Source organism: Lacerta agilis, chromosome 6 (genome assembly GCF_009819535.1).
Source record: "Lacerta agilis isolate rLacAgi1 chromosome 6, rLacAgi1.pri, whole genome shotgun sequence".
Lineage (NCBI taxonomy): Eukaryota > Metazoa > Chordata > Lepidosauria > Squamata > Lacertidae > Lacerta > Lacerta agilis.
The window spans coordinates 63,155,545-63,182,073 of NC_046317.1; the positions used below are offsets into that span (position 1 = coordinate 63,155,545).

The 26,529-nt window shown below is 42.8% G+C and overlaps 2 protein-coding genes across 2 annotated transcripts; both read right to left on the reverse strand.

Annotated features, from left to right (window-relative positions):
• Positions 1-1,234: 1,234 nt before the first annotated feature.
• CSRP1 (cysteine and glycine rich protein 1) lies at positions 1,235-25,447 on the reverse strand. The gene is made up of 6 exons (XM_033153072.1): positions 25,284-25,447; positions 12,348-12,460; positions 5,739-5,907; positions 4,747-4,876; positions 3,714-3,807; positions 1,235-2,990 (listed from the first exon to the last, which is right to left on the reverse strand). The coding sequence occupies exons 2-6, from the start codon at positions 12,457-12,459 to the stop codon at positions 2,914-2,916; spliced, it is 582 nt and encodes a 193-aa protein (XP_033008963.1). The 5' UTR covers position 12,460; positions 25,284-25,447; the 3' UTR covers positions 1,235-2,913.
• LOC117048796 (40S ribosomal protein S15a-like) lies at positions 8,726-9,181 on the reverse strand. The gene has a single exon (XM_033153073.1). The coding sequence runs from the start codon at positions 9,155-9,157 to the stop codon at positions 8,765-8,767; it is 393 nt and encodes a 130-aa protein (XP_033008964.1). The 5' UTR covers positions 9,158-9,181; the 3' UTR covers positions 8,726-8,764.
• Positions 25,448-26,529: the final 1,082 nt, after the last annotated feature.

Genomic DNA, 26,529 nt, shown 5'->3' on the forward strand with positions numbered 1-26,529 from the left:
GTTGTTTCTAAGTTAGTGCATTTGAAAGAAGTACATGTCACAGCTTGAAATATATGTCACGTATCATTCTGAGATGGGGGTTGTTTAAATTATCTATGTAATTGCATAACAGCAGATTTTTAAAAACAAATATCCAAAATGTAAATGTTCATAGCAGACCTGGTACTGTATATTTGTGAAAACTAGGAGTCCTGCATGCCATGCTGTAATATTCAGAGCACTGCCAGTAGGGGTCACCAGGCCACTTGAGTAAGACCAGGCAGGCTCAAAGCATGATTTGTTTGCTCACAATGAACCTTCACGGGAGGTGTCACCTATTTCTGCTTCAACGCTCTAGCACCAAATCCAGACGTTCAAGAGAAATCTCTGGAACTCCAGGCTCTGTCCACAGAAATGACAAGCCCCCAAGATGTAGATGTGGGAGCTGTCCCTCCAAGTGGCAGTCCAGTAGCAGAAGGCATTCTGGCTTGTGAGAAAGTTAACTGGAGAAGGGGTTCCACTGGATGAGAGGCAAACATTAGTACAATGAGGAGGAAAGAGGGAAACTTTGGAATCTCCTTCAGCATGACAAAAAAAAGGATTGATAAAGCTGTAGATCCAAAGTATGAATTGTAGAGTTGTAGAGTTGTAAGGGACCACGAGGATAATCTAGTCCAACAGGAATCTTTCGCCCAACCCTGAGATTAGGAGTCTCATGCTCTACTAACTGTCCTGACATCACATTTGGGGTTATGTGTATGAAACTTACAGTGGCCCCAACTGCCACATAGGCTGATTTATTGAGCACATCTGATCCCTGATGTGCTCTCCAAATGTTGTTGGACTCCAGCTTGACCACCCTTGCCATAAAGGAAGGCTCACGCAGGTTCACTTTCCAATTGATTTCAGCTTGAGGACTGCTACAGGCCCAGAGTTCCAGCATTCAGACTGGTCTGCTCCTCTTGTGACAAATCACCTTTGAAACCATGCCTAACATACCTGGGTGGCCCACCCCAATTTTGCTAGAGTTGCTAGCTACAAATGCTCTCATCAGCTCAAAATGCAGATTCAAATGCTTTTCAACAGTGACAGGGGGAGGGTGAGAGAATATCTCTGTGCATGTATTATTTCCCTCACCCGCATGCATGATTTCTGCCTTCATCTTTAGAAACTGCAAACATGCAGGCTTTCCCACACATACAGATTCGTGGCAGGTTTCCTCTTCCTTAAATACAGGAGAGCCAGACACACGAACTCCTTTTAACCGCTTTATTGAATATGTAGAATTTTATTTGCTCTAGTATGTAACAGAACATTGTAAAAATGTTATTACTACAGGTTTTCTGGCAAGTTTGTAACAAATGTGCATGGACCCACAGAAATGTAATTAATTTCATGCAAATCCCCTAAAGCGGAGAGATTAAAACATTATTCAGGCTGCTTCCTAAAGGAAAGGATATGAACTGTGCATTTATATCACACTGAAAACTAATATGGACCCATATTGTGCTAAATAAATTGGGGGACACGTGACCTAGATTATCTGTTAAAAAGCTCCAAACCCTTTGAAGGCTTATACCTTGAAAGCAAGACTTCCCCTGAGCTTCATAAAAGGAAGAAATAAGACTGCAAACATTAGACCCCATATATAGATGCTTATAAGATCTACTGCTTCTGTGGTTTGGAATCTTCCTTAATCTCTTCTTAAACTCTATAAAATGATACACTACAGGTCCAGTTAATCACTGGCTTCAATCTTCTATTACATTAAGAGCTTTGCAGGAAGTGAATTGAATCTGACAGCTCCTGTTTTCAGAGCTTGTTTGGACAGGATGCTCAGGTGCCTGTGGTTCCATGACAATGCAATAGGCAGGTCCTCTCCTGCCCAGGGAACCTCCCTAAGCAGAGACAAGAACAAACATGGGCTACCCTCAAGGCAAAGAAGTGAAGCTGACCCATTAATTACTTCCTTTGTTCAAGGGGTGAAGTGACACAGAAAGGACTGGTGATAACCTGAAGCAGCAGCAAATTGGACTTCTAGACCCTCTACTTCTCAGTGGTCCCAGTCGCTGTAAGTAACAAATATGGAAACTTTGGTTGTCTCCAGACTTGTACACGTTCTAGTAGTGACAGGAATGGTGGGCAATGCCATTGGGGAAAGCACCTGTGTATCAGTCTCTGAAACCTTATTTTGATATGATCTAAATTCTCCCAAACATGAAAAGGCGCCTTAATACTATATTAGTAATTTTTCTGAAAATCAAATGTTCAAGGTTACAAGAGTTTAGGATTTGCCTGCATAGTTCCTCCAAACTCTAGAAAAGTGCTTTCTTTACACTTTTGTGCATGTTTACACACTTTCCCTTTCCTTCTCTGTATCACTTATACACAACTAAGTTTTAGTTTTCAGCTCTTTATCCTTGTGGCTCACAATCATCTTTGATCAGCTTCATATTTTGCACTTGACTTTTCAGTAAGACTTAATATCACTATATATAATATGTTCTCACAAAAATAACCTTTGCTAGCTCAGGGGTGGGAGGAAGAGGTGTTTTGAAGAAGCTATCACAGTGTTTCATATAAGGAAATGGCTATGCTCTCTGCTGTATATAGTTTCAGCTGTGGCTGAAAGCGTGAAACTGTATTTAAGAAGGCCACTGTATTAATGTGAGCCATGGTAGGTTAGAGCCCACTGCAGATCACTGGAAACTTTAGTGTCTTCTAGGGCATATGGGTCAGGACTATATGGTTGGCTGCTGAGCTAGTAAACAGGAGGTGGGCCAGTGATACACTGGAAAGCAGCAGATTCTGTTACTGTTAATACATTTGCAAGTACTGGTGAAATTGCCTTGAGGGTCAGTCTGGATGAGTTCAGCATTGGCAAAGCATTCAGTGCTGGAGAGGAGACTTCAAAGTCTCTCATGGGCCAGCTCTTCACTGGGAGTGGACAAGTGCTCCAGCTCCCTGCCCAAAGCCAAAGCCCTTGGGTCCAAAGTTCTTGGCATAGCAGCCTGCAGGAGAAAAGGTGAAGAGAGACACAGTCAGAGTGTTGGCTATGCGGCAAACCAACAGTTCATACAGCATAAATCACTGAGCAAAAGCAGGAAAATTACACTTCTCTTTTCAGGGGCAAACTACACACGTGTAACTTCTCCCAATCCATCTTCAAACACTTTCATTTTTTATTTTTACAAAATGCAGCTAGAGAGGCTGCAATCTGCAGCAATTGCAGGCAAATGTTTTAGTGGAAAACACACTAGAGGCATAGAGATAAGAAGCCTCTTCCTACCCACTGCGATTAATAATTTTGTAGAACAACAATGAGCATCAGCAATAAGTTACACAAGACAAGGGAATTGCGAGTTGTTTGGGCCTTAAGACACACTGTGCTGATATGAAAAACGTGTTTATATATATTCCTGTAGGTATCATTAGATATTATCAAGGTGGGCAAACTGATGAAGGGTAAGGGGAATTTATTGGTCTCACTATTACACTGCAAGTCAAGAAACAGTTATAATAGTAGAGGAATCTATGTTTGCCACCCACAGTTCTATGAAAGCCCTAAATAGCAACTTTTTGCAATTTTGCATCTTGGTCCTCCCAGACCATCTGTAGGGGGACAGAACACCCTTTGCATTAGCATCACATTTGACACATTGACCCCGTGACTAACCATCACATCTCACTAGAAATCTAACACAAGCAAGACATCCTGAAATACAAATTCTTACCTTTGCAGTAGATTTCACCATCTTTATCAGCCAAAGTAGTGGACTCTAAACTTTTACCACACTTTGCGCATCTGAAACATGCTTTGTGCCATGACTGAGGACAACATAGAAGACAAGATATTAGCGTGCAAGTAAAAGGATTCACCACACTTTTGGCTTCCTACATTAGGTATTGTCAGGGTCTTATTTTTTTTTTAAGACAGTAGTTCTCACTGGCAATGCATGAGGCCAGCAACCCAGTCACTCATCTTCCCATCCCAAATACTGTTTTGTACTGAAATATTCCAAATTCCTAGTGATCACTCCTAGGTTCTAGCATTTGAAGGTTTGCATGCAACCCAAGGAAGAGAATGTACACACCCCAACTATCTTCATTAATATTCCTATGTAATCGCTTAGCCTCATTTATGCTGCTAGCCTTAATCATAAGGGCAAGGAGTTCCAAAGATCAGTGTAAACTGCAACAAAAAGATGCCACCTTTCTGTCTTGATTCTGCAATAGATTACAAAAATATCCATGCTAATCTGACAGAGGATAAGTTTTGAAGGCTGTTTTGAGCACCTTCACAAAAAGTTGTGGAACACTCAAGAACTGCTTCTTATAACATGAAGTTCTTACATAGATATAGTTTCCATGGGCAGGCTTTGCCTAAGGAGCCTGTGAGTGCAAACCCTGTGCAAGGATTCTGCTTCTGCAATGCCCCCCCCTTCCCCATGCCCCCTGCAATTGGCTCAGGCGGCATTGGAAGAAACCCAAGAGGAGAGGAGAGGGGAGGGGAGTTTGCTCTGTCTGGCAAGCTGAAATTCTTCCAAAAATGGAACATTCATAACATTAAATTCTACCCAATGTAACAAGTTTAGTGTAAATTGCAATGTGGGAAAATTCCATACGCGTGTGTTTCACTATGTATGCCCCAAATCAGGAAACCCCAACTGGAAGTGGTTTTCCCACTGCGTCCAATGTTTTTGATTTACTCTCACACCAGTGTGTGATTTATGCTCTGAGTTTCAGCTCTTAACTGCAGGCTCTTACCTTTCCAGCTCCAACCACCTTCTCGGCAGCATACACAGCCTGTCCACAGCGGGGACAGCCGTCAGCACCACCCACCTTCTGCGCCATCTTGGATGCATTGGGATTGTTGGTAGGCTGGTGGGGCTGGGGCCTGTGGAGTGCAGACAGGGAAACAATCATTATATGTGTGCAGGTTTGTACACTGTAGAGTCTGCAGGGAAGGAGGATATTGGTGGCAGCCAATTCCGTTTGTGGCTATGGAAGGAGTGGGGAACAAAAGCAGTCCTAGGGACTGATAAGTTATAGCATAGTGTTTTTCCCAAACTTCCATTTTTGCTGGTGAATGCCAGGTCAGTCTGCTGCGTACCATGGGACGTTTGGGACAAGACCACAGAGTTTGTTTACATCACAGAGATCTGGCAAGATGAGAATCTGGTCTGGTACTCATCCAGATAATTTCATTCATATACTCAATACAGCAGCAGTCAAGGACTACAGCTTATAAGAGGGTGCAGAAATTGTGTCATTCCAAAATTCTGTAACTAAGAAAGAGTGCCCAAGTTTGCTTTTCCACTTTCTAAAATATCCATATTTGGCACAGTTATTGCTAGACAGGGCCTTATTCAAGCTGGCAAAGTTAACCTGGAAAAAAGAGGATTTTGGACTTGTTTTGTTGGCTTTTGTCTAGATGCCAATTAGTTAGGGTGTTTAAGAGGGGGTAGGCCACACATTTAAATAACCAGACTGCTGCAGTTTTTCTGCACCCAGAAGGACTTGGGAATTGATCAAGTCCCCATATTAAAATTGTTGCCATTCATGGGGATTTTCCCCATATGTGGGAGAGCATTGTGGTATTTTAATCAAAAGCAGCAGTGGGCCAGAATTATCTCTGAATTATAGGGACTTCTCCAGAAGCAACTCCCCTTTCTGCACGAGCAAGAAATAAAATCTTCACCTAAGACAGACAATATGATTGCACTTGTTACCAAGATGCAGAAAGATTTACAACTTACTGCTCAGGTTTGATCCCAAGTCCTTCCCCCCTGTCCATGCTCAGAGTCCCTGCTCCCTGTCCAAATCCATAGCCTTTTGGTCCATATTTCTTCCCATAGCATGACTTGCAGTAGATTTCTTCTCCATGCACAGCTACTGTGGTGCTGTCCAAGTTCTTTTTGCAAACCACTGCAAGGAAGGGAGAAGGAAAAGACAAAAGTCAGAAGGCCTTCAGAAGCTTTAAGTATCAGACCTGCTTTCTCCAAGGAGCTACCTTAGGAGATTTGTGGGTAGACATTCAATACCTGCAGTGCCACAGAGAATTAGGGTCAAAGTACAGATGTGTGTGTTCGCGGTGTGTGTGTGTGTGTGTGTGGAAATCCTCATCTCCCAGACAAAAAGGTGAGGGCACTGGGCTCAATGGCTCCATCCAAGGTCAGCCCCAGCAAGTTACCATGATGAGCTGTGGAATACCATTTAATTCAGACATAATTGGCAAGTGGAGAGGCACCCCCTGAAAATATCCTGATTTATGCTGCAGGAGAAAACCATCTGTTTGGAAAGGTTTGGAAAGAATGAAAGATGCTTATTTCTGCTTTGCTTGAGAGGTGGAGGGGAGGCAATATTTTAAGTCATTTTGGGAGGGTCTGCATTATCTACCCTCCCCTAAAGCAATGGAATGTAAAGTTTTTGGGAAGAGTGACTTTAAAGATACCTCTTTGTGATGGATTTATTCTATAACTAAGGACTTTGCCTGAAAGAAGATGGAGAGGAACAACCTTGAGGGACTTTGAGGGATTTTGACCACTCCTTGGAACTCTGTATTGTGAAATTAAAATAATAAAGAAGAAAAGTTTGGGAACAACTGGATTGACTGTCTCTTAAGCACTCAGAAGAGAATAAACTGTGGAGTTGGATGTAATGGAACTGAGAATTGGCAGGATGGACTTCAGGAAGATTTATTAGTTTAGGGGGAAGGTTGGAGAGAAGATATGGATTTTTTTAAAAAGATTATATCAACCCTACCCCTTTGAAGCTGGAAACAAGAACAGTGAAAGAGACAGGGTGGACCACAGTGCATACCATCTTGACAGCTTCTGAGACTTTCAGACAGAAAAGAAGAGATATGGATTATGTTTATTTATTAATGATTTATTAATGAACTGTATGTAAAATGCAGGGTTAAATTTTGGCAAAATGTGAGGGGTGGGTGGTGCTGGGAGATTGGTAGTGTGAGGGGGGTGATGTATATTATATATTTATATCCCCCAAAATTCTAGGGGGTTTCATTTTCACCCTTTGCATGCAGCACCAGTGAGGCTGAGTTGTTGATTACTGGGGCCAGATGTCAGACATCAATGCTCAAGGCCATGTTAGGGAAGAATGTGTGTACCAATATGTTGTCTGGGAGGAAGCAGGATCTGTCTTTCTCAGGCAAAGTGTTACTCAAGAGGTATCAGAAGGAAATGTTTCAGAATTGATGACTGACTATTACAGATAGACAAAAGAGGATTTACTCTACTCAACTATTTTGAGGACAGTTTATAACAACGTACAAAAGCCACAGCAAAAATTGGTAACTGAACAGCTGGTGTGTAGGGAGAAGGGATGACTGCATTTTGAAATGAAAGTTGGAAAAGATATTTTATTGGGAGCAGGGAGGGAGGGAGGAAAATAGAGGGAACATCTGGGGTGTGTGGGAAATTGGCTTTTAAATATGTATTGAATCTGTAGTAATTTGTATTAATTTGGTGACAGTTTGTTAAATATTATGGAAAATCAATAAAAAAAATTGGAAAAGGAAAGGAAAGGAAATTGACAGAGCTTTCCAACTGAATACAAGGATGCTTCTGCCTGGGCTAATCCAGTATCTGACAGCTTCACTGTTGCACACAAGCACATTTTCCTCTCTCAAATGCACATCCAGACCTCAGCATCACTCATACTGGTGTCCTCTCTTAACCCTTGCTTTGATTCTAGAGTCAGAACTGCAGAGGGTGAGGAGAGGAGAAGAACGATGGGGATCAGAACTGAGGCCAAGAGCTAATGTTATGTTTCCCCCAGCTGCAAAGGAATTAGAGCCTTGAGTTCTATATTGTCCTTAAAGAGAGAGAGAAAGAGATGTTGAGACTGCCAACAGCAGTCAAGTTTTAAAACCTCAGGAGGCCTGAGTTTGCCTCTTAGCCCAAAATAAAATTGTCTTACTCTTAAAGAATGCGAAAACAAAACAGAGCACTCCCCTAGGAATGCCACAGTAGCAACAGTAGCAACAGCCTCTATACCTTGCAACTAAATATGGGTCTCCAAGACTGAATATCCCATCCTCCTTACCAAATATGGTACCATTTTCCTCTGACTGGTCTAGCCCTCCAGCAGAGAGAATTATTAGGAGGAGGAGTGTCAAGATGTGCTGCCATCAAAGGAGGATTGCTGCAAAACTCTCTTCCATCAAAAACAGCTTACATTTCTTGGAGTGGAGTTCCAATACTTGCCTGGCCTGGGTGTCTTGTACAATCACTACAAGTTAGGCTCAGCTATTTTGAACAGCATGTCATATTGGGCTACTAGGTCATTATAGTAATCTTAAGGGGAATCAGCATTGATCAAAGATACTTGGTTCTATTTTTCTGGTGAAGGGGATTAAAGTGTGTCTTCTTTCCATTCAGTGTTTTGTCCTCTCCATATCAAAGGAACCTTTGGCTCAGCCCTATGTACAAATCTTTGAGGAGCCACTGCCAAATGCCTTGCTAAGATGCCATTCTCATTTATTTGAAACCAGGATGTTAGCCGTAGTTCTGAAGCAGAGATTCCATACCAATGAGCTCAGAAAAGCTAAAAAGGACTAGGTTTGGGGTTGTTCGCAGATGACAGCTGTTTAGCATATCCACACACTTCAAGAAGAATCTGGTGTTTGTTTTTATGTAACCCAAGCCCACCACTTACTTACACTTACGTGCTCTACAATGCGTCACTGATTAACTATGTTGCTCTCTGGTTCCCCCACCCCCTATTTGAACAATTTATTAGTTTGCCTGTTTTTACAAGTTTAGAAAAAGAATCCCAGGATTTTTCCTCCTGTGTGTTTTCGCCTAGCTTCCTCCTGGTCCATGATGCCAGCTGAAGTTGTCAGCACAATGTACCCAAACTGACATGAAGGTAGCAGGTTGTTCTGCCACTTTTCCAAATCCTTCAGTTGGACATCAAATCTGGGGCTGATCACACCGCACTTGTTGAGTCTGCCTGTGAGATTAACAACAATCTTCCCAGCTCTGTGATCATCAATAATCTCAAATTCACCTATGTAACCATGCTTCATCATCACAGTTAAGAACCGGACGATAACTTTGGAGCACGGTCTGATGAGAACTTGATGTTTTCCACGCTTCTCAGCATTGTTGATGCTTTTAAGAGCATCTGCCAGAACGTTCACGCACACCATGATGCCAGTGCAGCAACATGGCGGAAAAAGCTATGTTGCTCTCTGTTGTAATTTGTGGAACAGGATCGGATTCATTGCTGGTATGTTCCCTTTACACTCATTCAGAGCAAACGAGGCCCGTTCTCAGTAACTGTCCAGGAAGCTGGTATGTTTAGGAACTTCTCCTCCCACCCACCACAAACAACAGAGCTTGGATCTTATTTGGAACTGGTAAAGGCTAATGGGGTTGATGAGCTACATCCTTTTTTATTTTAAGGGTTTTGTTTTATCAAGTTCTCTTGACAATTTACTGATTAAGACTCTGCTTAGTTTATATTCAGTGGAATGTTAATGCTGATTTCCTGCCATGCAATATCCTTCACTACTTGTTCCAAACAATACACTGCTCTGTTTATTTTTAATAGAAAAGTGGTATAAAAGTTTCATAAATAAATGACTTGGCAATTTTATTCCGTCTCATCTCTCTTCACATTTGTAACACGGCTGGTAATAAAGTTCACTGTTTGTGGTTTGGCAACCCTCCAACATAGTCTTTGGCTCTCTAATGCACAAATGGTGTGATCTTTGGGTCTCCGGGTTCCCCAAGCCTGTAAGTGTTCTTATTTGAGGCCATTACATCTGCAAGTCCACAAGTGTTACTAGACCATGTTCAGTTACTTGCATAGACCATCAGTCCATCTAGTTTTGTACTGTCTGTAAACTGTCTGGCAGTGGCTCTTCAGGGTTTCAGGCAAGGTTCTCTCCCCAGACCTACCTGGAGATGTTGGGGAATGAACTTGACACCTTCAAAGCAGATGCTCTATGACTGAACTATGGCCCTTCCCCAGGAGCTGCAACTCTTCCCCTACTTCAGACATTTCCCCCCCTCCAGCTTTGCTTAAGGTTGATGTAAAAATTAGATATCCACACCCACATTATACATGAACAGGCAAGTCACTTGAACAACAGATGAGACTGCTCCTGTTAAGTCTCCTTTGTTAGGGTCAAAGTGAGTTTATGTGGTCACAGCAGGGACCAGAGGTTGGTACACACTGTGCACTAAGAGAGCGGCACAACTTTTGTTTTAAGATGCCCATATCTGCAGTAAAAGTCACACTTTCCAGCTGCTAAACTAGAGAACAGCTGTTGCCCCAGGTCAACACAGTCCCATTACAGAGGGCATTTCCTTCAGTGCTTTGAGATTAGCAGATTAGCCGCATTTCCTTTCACTAACTATTGTTTAGCTTATTCACAACCACAGGAAGCTGAAGCATATACAAGATTCTCAGAGGCGGAACACACAAACACAGGAGGTCATCAGACACACAGCGCATAAGAAAATACAAACACAGCATTAGTGTGAAGATAAGCCTAACATTGGATGCAGTAGAGAGCAGAGCACAAGAACAGAAAGCCTTTTATTTTATTAAAAAAAACAACAACTACCATGTCAACACCAGCTGGCTAAAGAGGCTGTACATTTGACATTCAGCTTCAATAGGCAGGGCCTATCAGGTTTAAAATTATGGCTATGAATTCACTGTCAATTAGAATGGAGTTACAGAGAGAGAGAGCTCCATTGCCATTATGAAACAATTTAATATAGAACCTTTTAACATCTATGACTAGCACTACAGTGCATGGAAATTTAATGGTTGTGCTTGCAGAGTACAGGAACTGTAGGGCAGAGTAGGACAGGAAGCTTTTGAGTTGCATGGAACACTTACTCCTGATTAAGAGTTCCATGCAACTTGAAAGCAGGCTCCCATATCTGTTAACACAGATGACTCAATAAAAAGGACCGTCAGAAACCTTTTTGTATGAAATAATAGAGCAGGAAAAATTTCATGACATTTCTGGCCATTAGTAGCATTTTACAAGTCTGATTTCAGGATTCAAAAAACTTTCACTATTTTAACTTGCAAAAAAATAACTTGAAACATGAGTCAGTAATTTGAACCTTGGCCTACGTTATGTACATGAAGAGATCAACAATGTTCCAGCTTTCAAACTCATCTTATAAAAGATTGGTAAATGTGCAGGAAGTTTACAAAGTGCTTTTGAGAACATTTTTCCCCTCCAATTTTTGAACAGTCATATTAAATGTTCCTTTGCAATCTGGGGGGAATTGACTGGTGTGCTTTACTCAGGTTTACTGGAGAAGGCAATCCTTCACTGTTTTGGGGAAAATTCTGAGCAGCAGTTCAAAGTTTTTAAGGTTTTCCTGTTTCATTAAAGCCTATGTTTACAGCTACTGCCAAAACGAGGTTGTGCATGCACAGTTCAAAATCTGAAGCAAGATTTCTCAGAGAACTGCAGCGATTGTAGTGGGAGCCACAGTGAATGCTACAAGCAAGGCTTATCCCTTTAGTTATGGACTGAGTCAAGGTAGATACTTTCTGGGTTGCTGGGACCTTTGGGTAGGTGTACAAAGTGGAAAGCAGTTTGGTTAGAACAGGAGTGTTGCTAACCATTTTTTGAGCACATTGACTCTTCAGGCCCCATGTGGTAGGCATGGGCAGTTTTCAAGATTGCCTTCCAAAGAATTTTCCATCAGCTATCTACTACACTATTTTAAGACAATCTTGAATCATTTTTTAAATATTTTTTTATTAAATTCAGTACCGGTAAATAAACAAACAGATTTGGAGGGGCTTGAGAAGCACACACAAAAACCCCTATGGCATCACAGCAAGAGAGCCACTAGAGAAGTGGATGGATTTTTTAATGACAAATTGGGGACACAAAAATCTTTTGGGGGCTTGATACAGCCTATGAGTTATTAGTCCCCCCCCTCCAGTGGAATGCTGCTGCCCAGCTCTTGGCCAGGTACACAATTCTCTTCCATGTACATAATTTATATTCACAGCACCCCTGTGAGTGTGAGCCAGATCATGTGGCAAGATACATGCCATGTGTTTAAGCAGCTCAACAGTCAAAATACCAGGCCCTACTACCTGCCGACCTTCCACTGTAGCTCTGCAGTGCTCCTATCCAAAGAGGAGAGGCAGTGTTGTATAGTAGTTAAACTGCAGGACTTCCTTACAGAGAGCTAGTTTGCACTGGCAGCAAAAGAAGCAAAGCCAAATTGCAACGTACTCCCTACTAGCTGCTGAAGAAATCCCAGAATTTATTTACCATGCTGGCAAGAGTATTGTGCATGTCTACACGAAAAGAAAATCAGAGACATCCCTGGGGTTGCCGTACTCACTGCATAAGAAACAGGATTTGTGGAAACTGTTGCCTTCACATTGCACCTCCTCGGCAAAGTACACTGTTTTCTGGCACACGCCACACTTTTTTCCTCCACCCCAGTTCGGCATCCTGTAAAGGGAACAAATGAGGGAGGGATGTAATTGACTGAAGACAGGAGAACTGAGGTAGCACAATGAACTTACCACAAGACTGGCCCACCCATGAGGCAAGGTGAGGCAATCGCCTCAGGTGGCAGGATCCACAGGGGCTGCAGATCCTGATGTGGATCTTTATTACCTCTTTGTTCCTTATATAGATCTTCACCCATCCCTTATTCCATGGCAAGGGGGGGGGCATCATTTTGTCATTTGCATCAGGTGTCCAAATGTATTGGGCTGGCCCTGACTTACCAGTTGCCAAGGATGCATTCAAATAACCCATTAAAACCCAATAATCAATCTGCATGAAGCTGTGAAGAGAATGGTTTGCAGACTTTACTGATGTGGCAGAAAGTACCTTTACTGCAGGCCATAGTCTGTGGACCCAGATAAACAGCTCACATATTTCTATAACTAAGGGTGCTGCCATCTCATTAGCCCCATTCCTGCCACCCTTATTTGGCTTGCTCTTTGTGTTTCCTGCACGCACTGGTTTTTGTGCATTCTTAGCACACTCGTGTTATGGTGGAGGTGGGTGGGTGTTTACATCAGGCACCCCCAAACTCAGCCCTCCAGATGTTTTGGGACAACAACTCCCATCATCCCTAGCTAACAGGACCAGTGGTCAGGGATGATGGGAGTTGTAGTTCCAAAGCATCTGGAGGGCCAAGTTTGCCTATGCCTCGTTTACGTTGTTGACATTAGTACATTGCAGACATGTAGTAAAGAGATCTAGAGCTGCACTGGCCTCAGATGTCAGTAGCTTTCTTCACTTGGCTCCCTGTCTTCCACATCCCGCTTCTATTCCAAGAATGTTGAGGGAGGAAATTAACAGTGGGATAATGAGAAATACCACATGCCTATAATACCTCTCCCCTGCCTGCAAGAGTCACTCACTGAAATTAATGGCACAGATTCAGAAGGCTTCTGTCAGTTTGTATACTGTGAACAGCCTTGCTGCATAAGTTGCAGGAATTTCCAACTATGTTTTAAATAGTAGATTTCTACAGATACCCAAGTGTCGTTGCTTTCACATTTCTGAAATAAAGAATGGGGATGAGGGAAGGTCTAGCAGGAGTGCCACATTACAGTTTAAGAGATCCACATTATGCCTTTAGACACCACAGTAGTGCAAGGAACAAGGCACCCAATCATTCCACCCACCCACCCACCCGTCTGTCTTTCACCCTAAGGCCCTTGTGTAGGTTACAACATTAAAACGCAATGTTGAAAACAACTTACAATGACAGAAATAAGATGGATCCTAAAAATATACACCTCGAGTGTCAAAAGCCAAGGTAAAGAGGTACACCTACATTTGCCAGAAGCTGTATAATGAAGGTGCCAGATCCACCTTGGTGGGGAAGGAGGTCCACAATTTAGGGGCTCCCCCAGAAAATGCCCTCTCCTGGACCTCCACCACCCCGAGCCTATGAAGGTGGACACCTCTGCTGATTTTAGCACCTGAGGTGAAGCAGGAGGAGAATGTACAAAAGGAATGGGGGCCTGGAATAAGTGGAACAAGCTACCGCAATTTCATTAGGCATTTTAAGGGCAGACTGTTGCAACTCTATTCTCGCTGCTTTGAAGATCTGGATAGCAAAGCTCAAGGTAAAGCATTTCCTGTGAATTAGCTTCCTGCAGAATAAATGGCATTTACCTTAATTTTGCATGAAGCAAGGAGGATGCTACCTTAAGATAAAGCACTAAGTGGCTCAGAAATGATGAGGCCATCCACGTGCCAAATCTGTCCAAGGTAGCTTTTAACCTAGAATGAAAGAAGTCTTATGATCCAGGCACAAGGCCAATACTGCAGTGATACATTCTCTTCCAGGATGTGCATAAACCCACCAACTCCTCATAAAAGGACAGAAAAAATAAAACAGAAAAGTGTGGTTAGAAATATGGAGCCAAGGCCAAAAAAATAATTAAACAGATAAGGAACACGGAACAGGGCAGTGCAAGGCTGGAGAGCGCAGGAAGTCTCATTTCCTGAATTAGTGATATACAGTATCAATCTGATGTTAGCAGTATTTCTTAAGCTTCTCTGGCTGAACTTAGAGAACTAAGAACTGAAGAGGAAGTCCATCTTGATCATTTCCACATGGTTCAAGAGGTGACACCCCCTCTCTTATCACATAACTACTGTGCCATCAAGTCAGCTGTCTTAAGAACTGTGTGGCAGGAGCTGCCTGGTCCTTCCAGCCTCAATCTGATCTGGGAGGGATGGCAAGACATCCAGAACTGCCACTTACATTGGTGAGGGCAGTGGGAACCTCCATCAAGCAACTCCATCAAGCACTCTCCTACTAGGATTGTGATTACTATGAAAGCAGCTTTGCAAAGAAAGAATTGTGTGGCAGGAGCTGCCTTGTCCTACTGGACTGGACATTGTTGCCAGCTCTGCTCCTGGATCTGGCCTGAGAAGACTATTTCTGGGGATGGACAGCCAGAATTCCCACTGACATCAGCTGTAGCTTTAAGAACTTGTGCTTGAATTTGCCTTTTCCTCTTCCCTCCCATTCCCATTTCTTTGTGTGCCATGTCATTTTGGATTGCGAGCCTGTGGGCAGGGACTGTCATAGAATTAATGTTTGGAAGTCACTCCAAAAGCCTTTCTGACTAAAGGGTGTAGTATAAATTCTGTAAATAATTAATAAATGCCTAAAAACAAATACACGAGGTGGGTTCTCCATGCAGAGGCCCAATTGCTACAATTTGTTCCTCTGAAGAAAAGGGGAAGAGGTCCTGAACTTGATATACATCTAGAGTGCCCAGATCACACTTTTAAGTGAGACAGCTTATACTAAAAATTTAGAATCTTATGTTTTTGCAAAGCAAAGCTGAACATCTCTCTCTCTCTCTCTCTCTCTCCTCCCATCCATTGGAATGAGAAAGCAGCTTGGTGTAAGCATCTTCTTTTCACTAACAATGCAAAATAACCCAATATATATTTGCAGTTCTGCCTTTTGTGAGTCGGATAGCTCCTTGTGACTTGTTCAACAATATAACACCTCTTCCAAAACCGAAGCATAAAAAACAGCAGTGGCAGCACTAGGCACAAACAAGGCAAATCAGGTGATCTCACATGTGGAGGCCAGGTGCTCAGGAGGACAGGGAGCCTGCAGCTTGGATAGTTGCATAAACAAGAGGAGTTCAGCAGGTGTACCTGTGTAAACAAGGGGATTTCACCTGGTGTAGCATTTTCCATCCCAGCACAAGCCACGCCTGTTGAGATTTCCGCTTTTGCACAACTGTTAAAAGTACAGCAGCCCTTTCTCCATTCAACCTGCCTAATTTAAATGCAGTTTTTAGGCATCTATCTATCTGCCTATCTTCCCAAGTACAATTGCCCATACTCATAGTCTGCCCTCTTGAGCAAAGGGCTGCAGACCCTGGCTGAAGTGCACTGGCTGATCTGCAAATTGCTGCTGCCTGAGAAGCTCATCCAGTTCTGAAGAGTTCCTTTCCAAAAAAAAACAAAAACAAATACTGGACTAAAGCTGGGAGATTTGGCAGCAACTGAGGAAAAAGAAAAAAGCATTTTTATTATCAGAGCACCCACCTTTTTTAAAATATTTCCCTCAGTTGTCTGTCTCAGCCTTCCCACCTCAATATCCTGCAAACTAGCTTTTCATGTTCTGTATCCCTCCCTCTCTGCCAAGTAATTCCAGCTAGGAGCCTTGGATTGCCTTAAAAGGAAATGTGGCTCAGTCTCTCTCTCTCATTTCTTTCTGCTGGGGCACAGCCCATCAAGCTGAGCAGGAAGGAGGCCAGCTCTGGCTTTCAATAAAATGGAGTGTCCTAAAGAACAGCACCTATCAGTGCTGCATAGTGTACGACGGGAGCATAATTAGATTGTCTATGCTATCTTCAGCAGCCGGGGTAAAGCCCTGATCTCTGCAGGCTCCAAATGCAGGGCTGTTCAGATGTTGCAAAGGAGGGCAAGCCCTCTCATAGCTGTGTCAAAAAAGAAGTTTCTGCACTTGTGGCTTTTCTCATGACAAGTGGCACCTGCAAAACTTCCTTTTTTGGGGTTTAAGATTGGTTAGAAATACATAATGCTACTTGGCTGCCAACCACTCATTCATTGCACATTATCATTGGGTGTATTGGGTTTAGTTCAAGATGTTTGTCCAGCCACTGAATATTATGGACCAGATACTAAATCCAGGCTATCAATAATCTGCAAACGAACAGTATTAGTGAACAAAAATGCAAAGAGAAATATGTGGGATTGTGCCTTGCCAGTGAGGAGTCCTCAATTTGCAAGATTCTTCTGGAGTTATCTTTAGCCTGGCCAGGATATCACACACAGTTTTATTTGGATCTGATCTATGCATTTCCAAATTGTCATCATTTGATTTGTAGTGAATTAATCAGTAGCTAGATTGCAGTAGCTAGGGTTAGCACTAAATTAATTTATTTAACAGGGGGAAGGGAGAGGCTATGAAGTAAAAAACAGAAGAGGCTTAAACTTGACCTGATTAACTAGACACAGCTAGACATATCCTGAAATAAATTGAATCCAGCAGCACATTCTAGAAGTCACAATCTTATTACTGCTGTTACTACTACTCCTCAAGCTCTATGTGTGCCCAAATTATTAATTAGAATGACTCAAAAGAGACACATTTATACTGAATCAGACATTGGACCATCTCTTCTGACCCAAGATCCTTTAACTCAGGAATGAGTAAGTAACCTGTGGCCATTGCTTGACTACAGCTTTCATCATTCCTGACCATTTGCCATGCTGGCTGCAGCTTAAGGGAGTTGGTGTCCAGCAACATCTGAAGGCCCATAGGATGCCCTGTTCTGACTGGAATCGCCAAGGACCAAACCTGGGCCCTGCTCTATACAAAGTATGTGCTCCTCAACCCAGCTGTGACTCCCAACAGCTTCAGGTTCCAGGAAGAAATATAAGGCTAAAGCTTAAGTGAAATAGAAGATTAATTAGTTAGACGATTCTGCATGTGAAACATTCTCAGCAGCGCTGCTTTTAAATAGTCACAGCATATAATATTTCAAGAACCAAGGCTTTACTCTATGCTTCCCACGAATCTTAAGTATCTGTGCCATCCAAACAACACTGCTAAGTCAAACAAGTAAAAGATTGGAAGATGTGAGAAAAAGCAGCTCTTGAGTTAACACATCTTAAAATGCAATGACAAAAGGGATATGTATCAAGAGGCTTAGGTGTTTTAAATAACTTTACTATTAAAGATGATTCAATAAGGTTTGCCAAGGTAAAAAAACCCCCCTGCTCCGATCCAGAAATACATATATGTACCAGCACATGGCCTATGAGCAGCTGTATGAGCAGCTGTTTGATGGTTATCAGCTTAAAATGCACCAGTTTTGGATTGAGTTATGCCCTGAGTTCGTACTATCCTCCTCAACTGGAAGGGGGCAGCTAAATTTGCTCCCTCCGCCAAGTAGAAGATTGAGACTGTCAGCTTTGAATGGCCCAAACATTTTTTGGCACTCTCCACAGGGTTCCTATCCATCCACATGCACACTACTTTCACTGGATTGGGGTTGCTTGTGTGTAAAGAGTTCTGGAACTAAACACAAACTCAGATAAAGCAAAGTACTGTGATCCATCATTGTAATACTTAAAACTATTAAATAACTGACTTTAACAAATATTTCATCTTGGAAACAGAATTAATACGACATATACTTGGTGTCATAAAACTGAAGAACCAGATAGGTACCGATCTGCCACTGGACTCACTGGTTAGCTTTTTAGGCCAAGTTTGATCTGGGGATTTGGAGACATTGACTTGTATTTTAAGAACAGCATAAATGGAAGAAGATAAACCAACTTTCCATAGATGAATAGAGTTGTGGGCTATGCCTCTTTCAATTAAAACTCACAAATATGATAAGCGGTAGAAAGGGGAGGTATGACACAAGGTGACCCTACTCTATTTTGGGATGGGTCTGAATACCACTATTCTATTAGGAAATAACTATGTTATTTACAATAAACACCATATGGTCAGTAGTAACATACTTAATTTAAGTTCACACTAAGTAGACTATTTGTAAATTATTTGTTGTCTTCTCTTACTCCACTCATTAGTCATTGTTTATTCTAACTCTTGTTTCCCTTATATTATTTTTCAAAAGTAGATGATATATTGGTGTGCAAACTGCTGTTGTGTATCTTTTGTTATTTCTGAAATTTAAAAAAAACTGATTAAGGATTTGTCAGGATTGCTAATGATATAGTTTGAAAACACCATACAAGGATATATATAACAACAGGATATTCCTTTAAGTAATGATTTTTTAAATTGCTCCTTTTAAATGATAAGAAAGTTGAGATAGAGTGATATGAAATATTTGAAAATATATTTGGCAATAATATCTGATAACCAGATTTCCTAGTTACATGGAGTGGGATGCACCTAACTAGATTTCTGTTTGCACAATGGGCAACCCCATTCACCCTCTGAAATTGGCCCTATGGGGTTGGGAGAATCCCCAGAACAGTGCATAGGGGGGAAGGGGATTATTCTGTCTGCCAAGCCGAAATGCTTGCAGATGTGGCATTTCTTGTGGCATTATGTTGAATTCCACAGTTTTTAAAATATGCATAGGGTGTATGTATATATATATATATATATATATATATATATATATATATATATATTGTATTTTGTAAACAATCTGCACCGACATAGTTCCATATGGTATGAAGGCTTATATGTAGTCCTCAGCACTTTGCAAATAGAGAACAGCAGTTCAGGAACAGCCGTCAAGACACCCAATATATGTAATCTAAACCTAAATACTTTCCCAGAAAGATGGGAAGCACCTGAATACATTGTTATGGTCCCACTGCAATAATAAAGAAGTACTCTATAACCACACAAGGGTGACAACAGCAGCAGGTCAAACACAGTCGGAACTTTCCACTCTTTAATCAAAATGACACATTAAACGTTTTGCGCCAGGCAGGAAGCAGCTATGTTTAAGCAGAAATTGTTGGTTCATTTCTAAAAAATAATGTGTCAATAAGCATACAGATATGGGTGATCCATTATACATTGTGTACTTAAGACTTTAAAAAAGTTTTTGACAAAGTTCTTACTGGAGACTTCTGAAGAAGCTTAGCAGTCATAGACTAAGAACACCTGTCCTCTTATAGATAAGTAAAGAACAGGAAGCAGAGAGAAGGAATAAATGGAGAGTTCTGACAATGGAAGAGTGTAAGAAGTGTGATTTCCCAAGGAACAGTATTGGAACATTTTATATATATATATATATCACTGGGACAGCAGGAACTTAAGAATCAGGGTTATGCCGCAGCTGCAACCTATCTAGTTAGATTAAAATAATTGTTTACAGTTTTTAAATTAATCCTTTGTTCTATTCAAATTGTGGCCTTCCCTTCTTGCCTGTCAAATCCTATTGCACCCAACTACAGAAATTATGTGGTTCGACGCTGAACAGTTGTTGAATTGAAACAGGAAATTTGTATTTTCCCCCCTCAGTAAGATTATGAGTGTTTACAGTCTCCCACACTACATAAGGAAGTAGGCTTTATCTAAACTTTGCATTCACAAGTATCAAATGCATATCAGTATTTCTATTTCCCATTGCTGTATGTCTAATCTAAGAGACAATTGCCAGAATGTATAATTTTAAAATGGATTATCTGATGCTTTCCGGATGTTTACATTATCATTTGGAAGGGATTCCTTCTGAACTATGAGTCACCACCTGCAAAAGCACAATAGGAATAGAACACTGGGAATATATCCAATACTAATATGGGAGAATCATCCATCTATCAAGGGACCAGAAAATATAGCTGTAGCAACTTTGGTTTAAGTTCTCCCCCCTCCCCCTGTAAGCTGGGACACAACATGTCATGATACTGAAGGGGGAGGGAGAGAACTGTAGAGGGGAAATTTCACGAAACAATAATGTGATTATGCGATCATCAGCCCTCGACCATAATGCTCAGGAAGAAGCTGCAGGTGTTGCTTGTACCACAAGCTACCTGATTGTAGCAGGCAATGGAAGTTCAAGCTGAGCAAGACACAGGGCAGATTGTGACTTCCTTCGCAGCTCAACACTTTTTTTTTTAAAGAAGAAAGTACCAGTATTCTCAGGCTTTGGGAGTTTGCTCCTCTTCAAATCATGTATATTTTGCATTATGACACCACTAAACCAGTCACAATATATTCATATGTTCGTTGTCGGATGCACTACAGGGCATACACTGCAGGTCAGCTGCTGGTGAAATCAGTTTCAGAATAGCACTGATCTGTGTTAAACTGGGAGAATAAAAAAAGCATTGAAAGGAACTATTTAATGAAGCATGAGATCGCAACCACTAAGTTTAACAGCAGCAGAGGGTGGCTTGATAAATGGCACTTTAGAAAAACAAAGAGATTAACTGTACATCTCTATCCCTAACAAAATTAAAGTAATTGGATTTAACCCACTTTAGTCCCATTAACGTTAATGGGATTCATCACAGTTTATAAGAAAGTTAAGTTAGAGCTGGTGAAGTGAGAACCAAATAATCTGTACAAATGTGGGGAAGAGGTGGAATGACATCCAGTGCCTGGGGTAGGGAGCCTGTGGCTGTTTTGAAGACCACAACTCTCATCATCCCTGACCCTTGGCCATGCTGTCTGCGGGTGATGGTAAAAAGGTAAAGGTAAAGGACCCCTGACAGTTAAGTCCAGTTGCAGACAACTCTGGAGTTGTGGCGTTCATCTCGCTTTGCAGGCCGAGGGGGCCAGCATTTGTCCGTAGACAGTTTTTCCAGGTCATGTGGCCAGCATGACTAAGCCACTTCTGGCGCAACGGAACACCGAAACCAGACCGGCGCACAGAAACACCGTTTACCTTCCAGTACCTATTTATCTACTTGCACTTTTTTGGCGTGCTTTCAAAATGCTAGGTTGGCAGGAGCTGGAACGGAACAACGGGAGCTCACCCCGTCATGGGGATTTGAACTGGTGACCTTCTGATTGGCAAGCCCAAGAGGCTCAGTGGTTTAGACTACTAAATTTTCCTGTTCCTGTTCTAGTGTGTCAACTGCAGCTTCTGAAGAAAATCTCCATGCTTCCTTAAATGTAAATTACAACAGCTTCGTTCTAAGGCTCATTCACATTCATGACTTGGGAGCAAAGGGAAAAAAAGAAAAGGCAGGAAGTAGGTGCAGGATATACTTTTCAGGGCCCAGAATTAGAAGTCCCAATGACAGGGGATATGGTGGGAATTGGGAGACTGCCTCGTACTTAAGGGAGACAATCCTCATAAGTCTGCATTATGAAAGTGTGTCTGGGGTACAGGGGCATACCCACGTGTTGACCAGGTTGGCCCCCTCCTTGGGAGCAAGCCCAGAGGGGAGCAAAATCATGCCTCTCCACTCTGGCTCAGAGTGGCTAGGAGCCTGCCCACTTCTCTGCTGCTCTGGGTGGCAGGCAAGTGCACAGGTTCCTCTGGGCACCTTGGTGGAGGAATCCAGTTGCTGGTGTGGGCCACCAGAGCAGCCCTGTGGGGTCCCCCTGCCCAACTGGCCAGGGGCTGTATTTGAAATGTGAGGGGAGCACCCACTGGAGCTTGGAGGGAAGAATGAGTGGGCAAGAGTTGCTGGAGGAGGAAAAATGAAGGAGGAAAGGAGCCGAGTAGACCCGACCCACATGGCCACAGAGGAAGTCACTGGCGGAGCGTGAAAGGCAATGAAAAGCAAACATTTTATGTTTCTGGTGCATGGTCTCTATCAGCTTCAGAGCTGCTGATACAAGCCAAGGTCGCAAGGGAGCCTAGGTACACCACTGCTAGTGTGCCTAACATCCCATTTCCCTCTACAATTTCTACAAGTAACTTTCATTTAAGAAGCACTTGAATTCCCTGTGTGACAATCCTATTGTGATCATGATTCTAAGGCAAATCACTAATATTATCATGTTACAGATGATAAACTGGCGAAAGAACTGAATCTGAACCCAGGAGGCCTGGAGTAGCCTCACCATACAATCCAGCTAATTATTTCATGAGCAAAAAAACCTGATTTACGCAAACTCACAAAGTTTTCTGTGGTTGTTTTGCCACATTCTTGGAGCTAATAGTCACTTGTGGTCAGGAAGGTTCCAAGTCTGCTAGGGAAGGAACACAGGCACTCATGCAATTATCAGATCATTGAGTAATAGCATGCTTTACCATAAATGGACATTCTTTAGTACTAAACAACAGTCAAATTCTTAAGTAAAGAGGTACTGCAACTAGACAAAGCAAGATTATAGTAATTCCATTCAGCACAACTCACTCTTCTATATCTGCCCAGTACCTTTCCACAACAGGCTTCAATACTGACTTTTCAATGTTCAGGGTAGATAAGGATTCCCAACACAAGCTCTGGCAATCTAAAGTACTTGCTTCAATTTTTTCCAAAAAATAGCCAAACACTCTTTTAGGAGCATAGAGCTAGTCCTAACAATCTCTTAACCTCATTTTATTTACAGGATGTATACTGAGAATCAGTAATACTAATGAAACCTATACTGAAGTTCCACAAACCCTTACAATGTCTTCTAAGTCAGCCAGGCCCAGGGTTTTTTTTTTTTTTTTTTTTTTTGCAAAGAAGTCAAGTGTTCAACAGGTACTCAGCATGCTCAATACTTTTGAAAGTGTGGTTCCAAATTCAGAAAGCAACTGTTGAAGATAATTGCCAGTGTATAATTACAACAATAGAAATAATAGCCTTGGGGTATTTATCAAGGAGTAGAACTGCTCCTTCTGTTATTCAAATTAAAGATTTACCTAATACACCACCCTAAATACTAATGCCAGCAAGATTTCAACAGACTGTATTTGTACAGCAAATGTACTGTAGTTGGAAAGCGTAATGCTGGTGGTCAACCAAAGAGGTTTAAAGACTGTCTCAAGGCAAATCTAAAAAAATGTAGTATAAACACTTACAACTGGGAAACACTGGCCTGCGAGCGCTCCAGTTGGATAACAGCCTTTACCAAAGGTGTCATGGGCTTTGAAGACACTTGAACTCAGAACGCAAGGGAGAAACGTGCTAAGAGGAAGGCACATTTGGCAAATCCACACCGTGATCAACTCCCACCCAGAAACCAATGTCCCCACTGTGAAAGGACGTGTGGATCCAGAACTAGCCTCTACAGTCACTTACAGACTCATTGTTAAAAGCGTGTTTATGGAAGACAATCTTACTCGGCTATGAGTGATCGCCAAAGAAGGTGTGTCACACAGTATGTTCCATCATGCTACTCCAGGCACCACACTTTAAAGAGGATATAAATTGGGTGGGGAACCTTTGGATCTCGAGATATTGCTGGACTTCCAAGTCCCATCCAGTTAGCATGGCCCATGATCAGGATGGCAGGAGATGCAGTTCAGCAGCATCTGGACAACCACTGATTCCACATCCCTTTAGGTTGTAGGCCAGGCATGTCCAACTCCCCAGCTGATCCTGATAGATCATGGGAACCTTATCGATGGTGGAATTAAATAAAGTTTACTGAAAGTTAACAAATAAAAGCTGAAGAACTCTGGGCAATCCTACCCCAAAAAAGCTCAACAACTCTGGGCAATCCAACCACCCCACAGTAGGACGTGCCTTTTGTAGGCAATTCAGAGGAGGTCGGTGAAGATGCACAGGGGTATAGAAAGTTGTGTTAGGAAAGGTTGAGGAAACCGGATATGATTAAGCTGGAGAAGAGAAGACTGGAAGGAAATGCAAAGGCACTCTTCAAAACCTGAACAGCTGTCCCACAGGAGACGGAAAATACTTGTTCTTTGCTGCTGCAGAAGGCAGGACTAGGTTTAATGTATTGAGTTATAGGGGGTAGATTTGGGTTGAACATTAGAAAGAGACTTCAAGAGGAGAGCAGTTCAATAACAGAGGAGAGCTCTTTCTCCTGGAGTTTTTCAGGCAGGGACTGGACAGCCATCTGATGGGGATGCTCAAACTCTGGATTTCTTGCACTGGTCTAGACTGTCTACAGGACGCCCACCATGTACTTTTAAGAAGAAACACATCACTCATTACCTAAGAATGAAATATAACCACACGCCTTTTGGACATTATATCACAATGAATTTTTTAGATTATCCAGAGGTATCAAGGTAGGCTCTGGAGGAGTCAGAGCAGAATTTTCTTCAGTATGCCCCCCTACTCCAAAAAAGGAGGTCCCATTCAAACGTTTAAGATGCATTCACAAAGACAAAACCAGGTTCTGAACTGAAAAGCCAGGAATCAGATAGTAAGGCCGAGTGTGTTGCAATGCTTTTTAAAATTGCACATTGACCCCAAATAATTACCATTTCCCTGCAGGGGGAGAAAAGATGCGAATTAAGTCTTACAGTCAAGGAGGCACAGTTTGGTTTAGGGCTCGTCAGTTCTACGGGATTCAGCGTGCCTTACTCTCGCGTAACCCCCACCCCCCACCCCACCCCGGCGCGAAACAGGGCTTGCGTGTCTCTAGCGATTTTATTAGTCCATTTTTACGCACACTCCTGTCGCAGAGACGGTTGCTTCTGAGGGAAAACCAACGGGGATCAGAACCCCCAAAGTTAGCTCTGTGGTGGCATAAAGAGGCGCGGCAAGACATGGCGCCCCCGCCGCCACAAGGGAACTTTCTTCAGGCGCGCTGCAGCCGAAACAGCAGCAGCAGCAGCAGCAGCAGGGCGTTTGCCACCAACCGTTCCAAGGCAGAGCCGCGGCGGCCCAAGTGCCCCGCCCGTGGAACGGCGGGAAAAGGAGGGAAAAGGCCGGGCCGGGCGCTTACCTGACGAATGCTGGCGCGCGTCCGGCTGCTGAATGCTGTCCCTCTACGCTCTGGCTCTTTCTCCGTCAGGCTGGCCGGACTCAAGCCTCCCGAGAGCGGGGCTTGTTTTGTTCTGCTCGGCGGAAGGCGTGTCCCTGAGCACCCCGCAGCCCGCGCGCCCGCCCAAAGAAAGTCGCCAGGGAAGAGCGAGCGAGCGAGCGAGGGAGGGACCGAGGGCTGGCTGCTGAGGGCGCCTTTTTCCTCTCTCTCTCTCTTTGCACTCAGCACAACAAAAGGACTGAGGTCACGTTTCCTGAAGAAACAAACAAGCCAGGCAGGCAGCGAGCGGGGCAGGGTCGCCCACCCAAGTGGATGAGCGAGGCAGCTGGTGTCGAGAACAGGGGCAGGGGAAGAAAGCATCGGGGCATCAAAATAATCATAGCCATATCTCTTAAAACAAAACAACAACATTTTCCCAAACCACTTTGAGATTTTATTAGCGTCAAGCGGCATATACATCTTGTGAAATAAAAGGAAAATAAAACAATAAAACATAAGATTTTGGCGTCGCACAAGGCGCTGCTGAAATTTGAAAATCCAAAGTGGGGCGACTGCATACCATTTCCAAAATGTGAACAAGAATTCAAGTTACATAAAAAAAAATCAAAAAAAAAAAATCCTTCCGGTAGCACCTTAGAGACCAACCAAGTTTGTTCTTGGTATGAGCTTTTGTGTGCATGCATCTGAAGTGTGCACGCACACGAAAGCTCATACCAAGAACAAACTTAGTTGGTCTCTAAGGTTCTACAGGTAGGAAGAATTCAAGTGACTTAGGAGCCCCCAATGGCACAAAGCGTCAGTACCTCTGGCTGTTAACCAGAAGGTTGGTGGCTTGAGCCCACCCAGGGACAGCTTGGGGCAGGATTCCAGCAGTGCAGGGGGTTGGACTGGATGACCCTTGGGGTCCCTTCCAACTCTACAATTCAATGATTATCACTTAAGCTTTAAAAAGACGTAATTCTTGGTGTGGTGCATTCTGGTAACCATTAATTTTTGATATTCATTCCCTACTCCATTTGGGGTCATTCCCAGAATGTCCCACAACTGTCTGAAAAGGAGGACCTCTCTTGGCAAAGGGGATGCTACCTCTCCCAGAACTTGTGGGGTAATAATAGGCCTCTGCATCCCAAGCAAAGCTCCCCTGCCTTTAGCAGCTGTGTGACAACCAGAAATGCAACAGGTACATAATATGTATTGTAGCTGCTTG